Below are 11,132 nucleotides of genomic sequence, written 5' to 3'. Positions count from 1 at the left end.
ACCTAGCCTTGCTGGGGGTTATACAGCCCATCCATCACAGATAAGGCTAACATATATCGTAAACCCCAAGTTTCTGGCAGGATGGTGTCTCTAGCATTCTCACCTCCACACAAAACTAGCAAATGCCCAGATCTTATCAGTTTCTCTCTGGAAGCAGCTGACCTGCTGTGACCTCAGGAATCCCAATATTCATATGTTCTCCATATTTCCGTCATAATTCCTGGCATAGCAGATCTCCCTGCCCATGAAATCTGCACAGGTTGTGGGATTCCACAGGGCGCTGGTTCTGACAGGTTTACGGACCAATCGGACTGCCAGATCTAGCGTAAGATTGTTTTAAAATAACCCTCTAATACCCCAGGGGTCTGATCCCCAAGTTTGGTATCAACGTTCTTGATAAATTCTGACAAACCTAAAAATGTTATTAGATTTAACATAACTTGTACGGTTTGCAGATGAGCACACCTATCATGATTCAGGTAAATTCTTGTGTCTATGAGAGGGGCAGAGATCTCCTGTTCCAAAGAGGTGTGTGATCCACGCCCCCTAACCCCTCCTTGCTGGAGTGGGGGCTATAACCACAGAGAGCCCAGAAAGCTCTGAGTCCTTTTACCTTTAATCTGACGCCGAGTAACATCCTGGCAGCCCGCAAGGACACGGGCCAAAACCTCCATCTTGGAACTATTTCTAACAAAGGCTTGTTGGCCGCATGGCAACCGCCATTTTGGACTTTACGCCAAAGACTTGCGATTGCCGCATGGACTACCAATAACGGTATTTGAGCTGTATATTCGGACATTCTGTTTCTTTTCATCTCTTCTCTCTGTCAAATCAATCTGTTCTAAAATAAGCTGTGTGTATGTAGTTTAGAAATAAATTAACAGTTTTTATCGTTCAGTCGTGTGCCTTTTCTGGTCATCTGATTGCTGCTATAACGAATCTGCCCTCTGAAGAGTCAGTCATACTACCGCATTGTTTTATGATTTGCTTATAAATTGTTGATTTGCTAGCTAGGTTGTAAATAACCGTTTCTTCCTTCTAGGATTAGCTAGTACCAGATTTCCTGTGTGAAATCGATAACTTTTGTTTCTTGATTGTAAATACAATTCAAGATTGCATCATATAGGGACCCAGTAACCTTTCTTTAACGTCACATTGTTCACAGTCTTTAAGCCGTCGGAAGTGACTATTCCCCGAACGGTGACTGGAGCCTGTCGAACGTGATTGGGCTGGCTACCGTATTATGGTAGCGGGAGTCTCTTTCCTCCCTACAGAACACGAGAGAGTGGTGGCAGTGTATTTACCAGATTTCCAGCGCGAAATCGATATTTTTAGTTTACCGATTGTATATACAATCAGAATTGTACATGTATGGGCACCTCCAACCAATCTTAACCGTTTACTACGCACACAATGAATTTGCCTCCAGCAGTCTCTAGTGCATGAGACCTGCATGGCAACAGTGGCCTAGTAATACGGGATTGGTGGATGTTTGTCCCATTGTCGGCAGCTGTGCGACCAATCTTTATGATCAGTCTGTTCACCGTTGTACTTCCTGCGTATGCTAACGGGAGCAGATTAGACGAGATTGGCATGCTCTTTCGCCCTTAACCTTTTCTTTCTTCCCTCTGACGATCCAGCAACCGGTCTTCGTTGTCCTTCTGCGCCCGTACTTCCTGCGTACGCTAACGGGAGCAGATCTCGACGGGATCGCGGGGCTGGATTTTCACACACATGACCAACCAGGCATACATACAATGAAAGTATGCCTCACTCCCACTGTAAATGCGGATTGCCTTGGTAACACACAGCATTCTGCGGCAGAACCCACCACAGTCAATTTGTAAAGCCCCATAGGACTATTATTGCATTGTGTTGTGGTGATATTATCTATTTTGACAGTGCAAGGAATTTGGGGTGGAAGGGCCCTTTAAAGCAAACCTGAACTGAAAATTAAAAGTGAAAATAAACATACACAGGTCATACTTACCTCGTGTGTAGTCTACTCAACAATCTCTTTCTCCTTTTCTGTGTCCTGTTTATCCACTGTGATCAATGGAATTCTCTGTCTTCCATTTTGAAAATGGCCATTACCTCATAACAGGGGCCTGGTCAGCACACTTTATATTCCCCATTTGAGCCATATGAAACATGGGAATTTCCTTGATCATCGGTTGTCCTTTCAGTTATAACTAACAGCAACTGATATATAACTGACTCCAACTGATATATTTCAGTCCTAATATTGTCAGAACTCAAAGGAATCATTGCAAGATGAAAATATTGAGCTTCTGATAGGAACTGACCGCAAGGTAAGTATGTAATATTCATTTGCAGGTACATCATGTGCTTATTTTAAATAATTTTACTTAGTTTAGGTTCACTTTTTAAGCTTAGAGGTATTGCAAAATTGGATGTGTGTATGCGAATTATGAATATTTTGCCCTGTTTGACCAACAGTAACAAACTCGAAAGAAAGAAGAGCAAACAAGTCTGAATGCTGCTGAAAGGTATCTTTCCATATGACGTAACCACGGCTGCCCCTTGATCCCGGAATGGTACAGTGGAGACATTGATTGCTGTGCAGACCGTTGAAAGTGGCAGTTATAGTTTAAAATACATAATACTGTACATGTATTTACCTGAAAACACCACACCTTCCAGGGTACAAGACTACAACAACCGGGGTGCCTTGCAAAGGGGCGGGCTTATGGGGTTCGACCTGTCTAGTGACTGGGCGAGGGAGGTGTATGCACGTTAGCGCCCCTGTCTGGTTGGCTGGATTTTCAGGGGGCGGGAAGGAGGCGTATGGGGTTCGGAGAAGCAGTGATTTGAAGTTGTGGTGTGCCGGTTGGAGCAGATGCAGTGCCAGTGGTAGAGAGTGGTGAGAGTGAGCGGACACTGCAGACACAGTCAGACATGTCTGGCGAGCGGTATTCCGCCCTGGATGAGGGCACCCTACGGAAATTGGTGAGTTACTGCACACTATGCGTGTGATATTTCTCCTCTCCACTCTGCATTATCTGTCTTCCCAGCATGGGAGAATTGTGTGTTCCTCTCCCTGAGCGAACGGCTCACGCTTTTCCCAGGATAAGTCCTCTCGCTCATCACGTATTCACTCATCTACGTGCTTTGTTCTGATCGTTCTTCAGCGTGGGCTGCTAGATCTGCGGTGCTGCCAGGCAATTATACTGCGCTATCCTTCATCTAGTGACGTTTAGAAAAGACACACTTTTCCTTGTACGTGCTTGTACGGTTGCCTAGCATGTGTGCTGTAAAGAGATGATGTCTTCAGCAATAGTAATAAACTTGTAGACTTTGGGCTGCTTTGCTCAGCCCGGATGTCTCGGAGTATCTCAGCCTGCGGGATCGTGGATAACCTAGGATGACAGGTTATCAGGAAGTGACTAAACTGTAGATAGCAGCCTCCCAACAGGATGCAATCCCTTGACACACTTCTATGTCTGTGTTTTGACTGGGGTGTTTGCACTGCTGAGGCTTATCGAATGCTCATCAGTTCAGAAGAATACTGCCTGGTACACATCTTGCAATTTCCTGTCAGAATCGGTGGGTTGAATTGATAATTTCTGACAGGTCTGAGCTGATCTCTAATGGTTTTTCTGATCACTTCTATACAGAATCGATCAGAGAAACAATCGGAATTAATGCTAAGCATACACGGTGCGTTTATGCGCCGGTATCGAGCCAGCGCGTCAACGCTCGTCCGCGTGGATCGATTCCCGCTCGCCCCTTATCAGCCGCTCGATTCCCCGCTATTGTCCGCCCACAGGTAATCTATCCGGCAGGTCATCGGACCTGCCAGATATTATCAATCGAGCCATCAGCGGCTCAATCGATAAGGAAGAATCTCACCGTGTATGCTTAGCATTAGAGCAGACCTGTTGGAAATTATCGATTCAACCCATGTGAATCCTGTGAGAAGCTGAAAGGAGTTATAAGGGATTTTTAAGTAAAATAAGGGCTACTTACCCGGGGCTTCGTCCAGCCCCAAGCTCCCAACATGTCCCTCGCCGCAGCTCCGCCACCAGCCGTTCGCCGCCGCTGCCTCCCAGTCCCCGGCGATGACATCAGGCTGACCTGGAAGTCGGCCTGTACTGCGCCTGCGCGAGCGGTGCTGTCAATCACCGCCACGTGGACGAGAGCATACTGCGCAGGCGCAGTATGCTCCAGTCCACGTGGCGGTGATTGACAGCACCGCTCGTGCAGTACAGGTCGGCCTGACATCATCGCCGGGGACCAGGAGGCGGCGGCGAACTGCTGACGGTGGAGCTGCGGCGAGGGACATGCTGGGAGCTTGGGGCTGGACGAAGCCCCGGGTAAGTAGCCCTTATTTTACTTAAAAATCCCTGATAACTCCTTGAAGCTCAAATACTAGAGGGCTGGCAGCATACGCATTGTCCATCACCCGTAAACCAAATTCAGATTGTGCATGAAGAATGTGTAATAGATGAATAATCCCCTCATTTCCCTGCAGAGTACCTGCACATCACTCTTATGCTGCATACACACTTGAGATAAAAGTCTCTGGAAAAGGCAAGATCACAGACCAATTTTACCCCCTTCCATGTAGTATGAGAGCCATACTCTACACAGTCTATTCTATGGAGCTGCACTCCCCATCAGATAAAATCTTTGCAAGATGCTGCACACAAAGATGCCCTTACACATTCAAAAGATCATTATCTGCAAAAGATCTCTTCCTGCAATAGATCCATTCCTGCAAAATGCATGCATAGTCTATGAGATCTGCAGATCCTCATACACACCTTGTTTAACAGACTTCATCTGCATATCTGGCAATCATCTGCAGATCTGAAAATCCATCCTGGTGGATCTGATCTGCAGATGATATGCAGATGATTGCCTGCTAAACAAGGTGTGTATGATGATCTGCAGATCTCATAGACTATGAATGCATTTTGAAGGAATGGATCTATTGCAGGAAGAGATCTTTTGCAGATAATGATCTTTTGAATGTGTACGGGCATCTTTGTGTGCAGCATCTTGCAAAGATTTTATCTGATAGGGAGTGCAGCTCCATAGAATAGACTGTGAAGGTATGGCTCTCATACTACATGGAATGGGGTATAATTGGTCTGTGATCTTGCCTTTTCCAGAGACTTTTATCTCAAGTGTGTATGCAGCATTACATGTACCCACAGATAGATTGCCTAGGATCCAATCAATGTTCTTTGTTCCTGTCTGCACCCTTTACAAGTACTCTTACCTAGAACTAGTTTTGATTTCTATTCAACAGCTTCTCTACAGCTATATCCTTAGTTTAGTTAAATGCATCTCTGGTGTACAATAAAAAACAGAGGTACACTAACGCTTAAGAAGTTAGAATGTCCCAACACATCGTCTGTTTAATAAGATTCATTGGAACCCTGTATCAGCTGGGCTCCAATGCATAGTTCTGCCCCTTTGCAGAAAATGTCTCTGGCCTTTTCTGTATCTGATATAGAAAACGTCAGGGGCCTTTTTCTGCAAGGTGACAGGGCTACAGGCTGGAAGCTGGCTGATATGGTGCTCCACTGAATCTTATTATACAGATGACATTCTAAGGCATTCATGTTGGCAATGACAGGCCGGGATGGCTGACAGGGTAGAGCAGGCTTTCTCAACCAGGGTTCCCTGGAACCCCAGGGTTCTTTGAGGACTCTGCAGGGGTTCCTTGGCATTTTCCCCTATAGTGGGGGAAGTATAATAGAGCACACTATAATAGGTGGTACTGTAACAAGTAGCACTAAATTGGGGGCTCTGGAGACAGTATAATGAGTGGCAGTATAATAGGGGGTAGTGAAATAAACAGCCACACATACTTTTTAAACATCATGCCTCCTGCAAAATAAATGCAGGGGGTCCTTAAGATCAAAAAATTCTTTGCAGGGGTTCCTTGAGATCCAAAAGTTATTTGCAGGGTTCCTCCAGAGTAAAAAGGTTGAGAAAGGCTGGGGTAGAGTGTCAGCATCCTGGTCGGGAGCTTTTTGTTCCCAAAAGCAAATGTCATCTTAATATAGCTTTAAAATTCCTAAGCTTACGCAGTGATGAAATGCATTTTGTTGCCTGCAGTCAATCAACAATATTGTTATATGCAAATTAGAGGTGTTGGAGGAATCATAAACTGAGGCGTTGGATGATTTTTCTACCAACTCCGTGGCACTGGTTCACACTTATGTCCACAGAAAATTACTGGTTTCCTGCAGACAATTTTCTTGTTTGCATTACGCATTTAATGGAAGCATCAAGTCAGCTGGCTGTTGGATTGGGAATTGCGCTCTGTACAATACTTGTAGGAAAGGCAGAAAGTGAAACAAATGGAAGAAACAGAGGCCATACATAGTTGCCTAAATGCTTGCAGACCGTTACCAAGGCTTTTGTTCCCTCCCACAATGCTCTGTTTGCCTGTAAATTGGCCCGGCATAGTCCTTGACTGAGAGTAAGTTGCCTACCTTGGACCCAGATCTAACTGGCCAAGCGTGCACACTAGTTCAGTACGACCGCTCTGCCCGTGCTCCCGGCTTCACCTTGCATTCTCGAGGATGCCAGAAGCGCAGACAGAGCGGTAGCATTGAGCTACTGCGTATGCTTGGCCTACTAGATTCAGGAGAGTGAGAAAAGGTTTGACAAGGCAAGATGGTTTTTGAGCTGGAGATGACAGGACTAGGTCAGAGAGCGAGTGTGAGGAATAAATGCTATGTGTGCTGCTCTGCAATATAATGCTTTGCCTAGTGCAGAGCAGATAGTACAGAACTGAGCTGTTTTCATAATTTTGCATGACATTGACCATCCTCATTTGTGATTTTAATATGTTTGAACATTAAATGTCCAGTAAAACAATTTATATGAATCAAATTTTATTATTGATTTATAAAGCACCAAGATATTCTGTGGTTGGATTTTCCTGGATCTCTGCTTGGTCGCCGTCTATTAGCATAGTACAGTGCTGCGATCTAAGGGCTGGTGCACACCAGAGTGGTTCTGGAGTGTTTTCTAAAACGCTTGCAGGGGGAAAACCGCTTGGCTAATGAAAGTGAATGGGATGGTGCACACCAGAGCGGTTCGATTTTTCCACAAAAGCAAACTCGGGGGAGCTGCAGCATTTTTTAGATTTTTGAGGCGTTTGTGCCTCATTGTTAAAGTATAGGAAAGTGGAAAACCGCTCTGAAAAACGCTAGATCAGAGCGGCTTTCCAGGCGTTTTTGTTACAGTAGCTGTTCAGTAACAGCTTTACTGTAACAATATTTGTAATCTGTTACACAAAAACGCTCCCAAAAACGCTAGGCATGTTTAGAAAACGTCTCTAAACATGCCTAGAATCACTCTGAAATCTGTTTCAAAAACCTATAGCGTTTAGCATATCTGCTAGAGGTTTTTGGTGTGCACTGGGCCTAAGGCATGGCTGTCCCCCTGGGACAGGAGAGCGATTGGCTCTCATAGGCTGAAGCCTATGACAGCCAAGCACTGTCATTGGCTGGCTGGGGGGAGGGAGCGAGTTAGAGAAAAAAGAAATGGGGAAATAAAAAAAAAAACACTGGGGGAGCGATCAGACCCCACCAACAGAAAGCTCTGTTGGTGGGGAGAAAAGGGGGGGGAGGAATCGCTGAGTTGTGCGGCCCTGCAGCGAGGCCTTAAAGCTGCAGTGGCCAATTTAGATAAAAAATGGCCTGGTCTTTGAATGGTTAAAGAGACTCTGAAGCCACAAAAAAATGAATTTTTACCTCTTATTTAGTTTGATCATGATAGTCTAGGCTAAAACGCAGCTATCCTGCGGCGGAATGAGGGTTTTATCACCCCCAAATCCCTAGGGCAAAAACCTGGTAGAGGCAGAGCTTTCTGAAGTAGCTCTGCCTCTCCTCGCATCAATAAACGGTGATCGCGGGGATCGGGGAGGCGTTGACGTGAATGGAGGCAGAGCTACAGCGGTAAGCTCTGCCTCCCTGGGCAGCAAAATCCACGACTTTCAAAGGGGGATTTTTGCCCTAAGATTTGGGAATCTGCCGCGGAATAGCGACGTTTTTGCCTAGAGTATCATGCTTAAACTAAATAAAAGGTAAAAAAAAACGCTCAGACAGTGCTGATAGTCAGAAAAGCGCTCACAGTGTGTCTCAGCCTTACAGACTACAGCAGAGTTGTGTCCAGTGACCCTCCACGCTCTCTTATACAATTCCCTGGTGTCTAGTGACCCAATCTATGAATATTATCTATAAATAATTAACTTTTTTCCTTATAAGGACATAGTTGACTCTCTGCTTTTGTCAAACGTCATGGTATCTCCAGCACACCCAGACTTGCTTACAGGGCTGTGGAATTGGAGTCAGAGCAATTTTGGGTACCTGGAGTTGGATGATTTGTGTACAAAATCCACAGCCCTGGTAAGTATTAGACTAAGGAGTTGGAGCCATTTTGGGTACCCGAGTCGGAGTCGGTGGTTTCATAAACTGAGGAGTCGGAAGATTTTTGTACAGACTCCACAGCCCTGGTAAGTATTAGACTAAGGAGTTGGAGCCATTTTGGGTACCCGAGTCGGAGTCGGTGGTTTAATAAACTGAGGAGTCGGAAGATTTTTGTACAGACTCCACAGCCCTGCTTGCTTATGCACACCATCAATTTCACTTTTCTGTTATAGTGGGGTAGAAGTTTTGTGCTGCTCTGCAAACACAAAATATTTATAACAGTGCCAGTATTGAGTGGGGAGCAAAAGAAAGATGCATACCTCAGTAGTTTGAAGGCTCTGGATGGTCCAAATGCTTACCGGATCCCCGTTGAGGCCACCATTCCAAAGGGGGCTCCCTCTTTTCTTCTGCCCCTGCTTCAGGCCATGGATGAGTGCATCCAAATGTTTTTTTCCTGTATGCATGAGCTCTTCATTCTACCTTGACTTCTGTTGAATATGTTTAGCAGCATCCAGCACTGGAATGTTTGACTGCATGAGGATTCGGGAAGCCTCTTGGCTATCTAGAGAATATTTCCCATTACCGAGGTAAGTATCTAACTTTGTAACTTTTTTCCTAAAGGGAAACTTTACATGTGCTTGAAAATGGATGGCTAGGCTTTGATTTAACCTTATTACCTTAGAGCAGTGATCTGCAAACTTGGCTCTCCAGCTGTTAAGGAACTACAAGTCCCACAATGCAATTGCCTTAATGAATCATGACTGTGGCTGTCAGATTCCTGCAATGCATTGTGGGACTTGTAGTTCCGTAACAGCTGGAGAGCCAAGTTTGCAGATCACTGCCTTAGAGTCCTTTTTTCCCACCTTTTTATAAAAAATAAATAAATAAATAAATTCAACAGGATCCACATTGAAATATTGTGGACATTTCTGACCAGGGTCCTGATTTCTTCTGCATGCATATAGCTCCAGCAACTCGGTGGCCCTTGCTTCTGTGGTGCTTTCTGCGAGGTAAGAGTGTTTTGCATGTTTCCACTTACCTTCATGTCTGTTGTTAGTGAAGGTAGAGTCTGGTTATGGCAGCGACTTGTCCAGTGAGAATCTTTGGGGGGCAGATATAGAATGCCACTCCCAAGTCCTTTCCATGCTTGCCTATGAAAAGGAGCATTGCCAAAATAAGCAACCGATATCTCCTAGACTGCCAAGCCAGTGGCAATATGCAAGGCAGTATAATCTGCGAAGGTACTTTTTCTTTTTTCTTTTTTTCCCACTGTCTGGCGAGGCAGGAAAGAGAACTGGAGCAGTGCTGAACGGGAATGCGTCAAGGTATTGCCACTCAACCATACATAGGAACTGTACAAAGAAGCGTATACAGGAGTTGTGTAATTGCAAGTTATGCATTTGAACGAAGACCTTTTTAATTCTTTCGAATTTCCATTTTACCAGTAGTCAGCAGTGAAGGGAGCCTTGGCTAATTTTAGTTGAATCCAGAGCTTTGAAAGGAATCTGTCACAAAGCAGATTACCTGTGTAAAAAGCCTTACTGGCTTCTGTGTTCTTACTGGCTTTTGCTCACTCTTTTTGAGTCGTGTGAGCTCATTAAAGAGAATCTGTGTTGTTAAAATCGCACAAAAGTAAACATACCAGTGCGTTAGGGGACATCTCCTATTACCCTCTGTCACAATTTCGCCGCTCCTCGCCGCATTAAAGGTGGTTAAAAACAGTTTTAAAAAGTTTGTTTATAAACAAACAAAATGACCACCAAAACAGGAAGTAGGTTGATGTACAGTATGTCCACACATAGAAAATACATTCATACACAAGCAGGCTGTATACAGCCTTCCTTTTGAATCTCGAGATCATTTGTGTGTTTCTTTCCCTCTGCAGCTATCATCCACTGAAGTGTCAGGCTGTTTCTTCCTGCAGAGTGCAGACAGCTCTGCCTGTATGTAATTCCTCAGTATGTGAAAGCCCAGCCAGCTCAGAGGAGGATTTATCCAGCTTGTAAAAGAGAAGAGAGAAGCTGTCCTAATCTAAATAATACACAGGCAGTGTGCATAGAGGGGCCTGGAAGGGGGAGTTCATAGCAAAACCACAACACTGAAGAACTTGGCAGCCTTCCAGACACAGGCCGACAAGTCTGAGAGGGGAAAGATACATTGATTTATTACAGAGATGGTGATAGTATAAAGTGCTGCAGTAAGCCAGAACACATTAGAATAGCTTTTGGAACTTGTAGGATGATAAAAAACAGGATGCAATTTTTGTTACGGAGTCTCTTTAAAATGTTACTTAACATTTTGCTTTTTTAGACCATGGGCTGTAATGTGTCTTTTTAACTGGAAAACTAAACTTGGCTCAAAATCCACAAGAAGAGGTATTTTTGGCCGTACATGACGAAGTCTGTCAAGCAGCAAAGGAAAAAAATGCTTTCAAGCCTAGCAGATGTTTGTGAAACTTGCATCTCACTAATCGCAGAATTAGTGCAAGAATTTGTACTCTATTCAAGCTCTAGTTTTATGAGCATTAAACAAATTGGTGACAATGTGCTTCTTTTGATGATTGTAGGTGAGGATATTGGTGATGGCTGGAATTGCTTTTCTAGGTGTGAGAGCAAGATGAGGAGGAGTTCGTAATTATCTTGTGTTTCTTGTTTTCATTATGCTCTTCTATGAGATCATATTGAATGAATCACTTTTTGTTTAAAGTAAGCAAGT

General features: G+C 44.5%; 1 protein-coding gene across 3 annotated transcripts in view; it reads left to right on the top strand.

The window, feature by feature from the left end:
• The first annotated feature begins 2,791 nt into the window (after positions 1-2,791).
• The window catches only part of SMTN (smoothelin), a 206,451-nt gene continuing 198,110 nt past the window's right edge, over positions 2,792-11,132 (top strand). For all 3 annotated transcript variants that reach the window (XM_068240805.1, XM_068240797.1, XM_068240812.1), the window contains exon 1: positions 2,792-2,970. In XM_068240805.1, the coding sequence (XP_068096906.1) occupies positions 2,920-2,970 (51 nt within the window). In that variant the 5' untranslated portion in view covers positions 2,792-2,919. The remainder of the gene's footprint in view (positions 2,971-11,132) is intronic.

This window comes from Hyperolius riggenbachi, chromosome 1 (genome assembly GCF_040937935.1).
Source record: "Hyperolius riggenbachi isolate aHypRig1 chromosome 1, aHypRig1.pri, whole genome shotgun sequence".
In the NCBI taxonomy this organism is placed as follows: Eukaryota; Metazoa; Chordata; class Amphibia; order Anura; family Hyperoliidae; genus Hyperolius; species Hyperolius riggenbachi.
The sequence above is the reverse complement of the archived record's forward strand: the minus strand, read 5'-3'. Positions and strand labels throughout refer to the sequence as shown.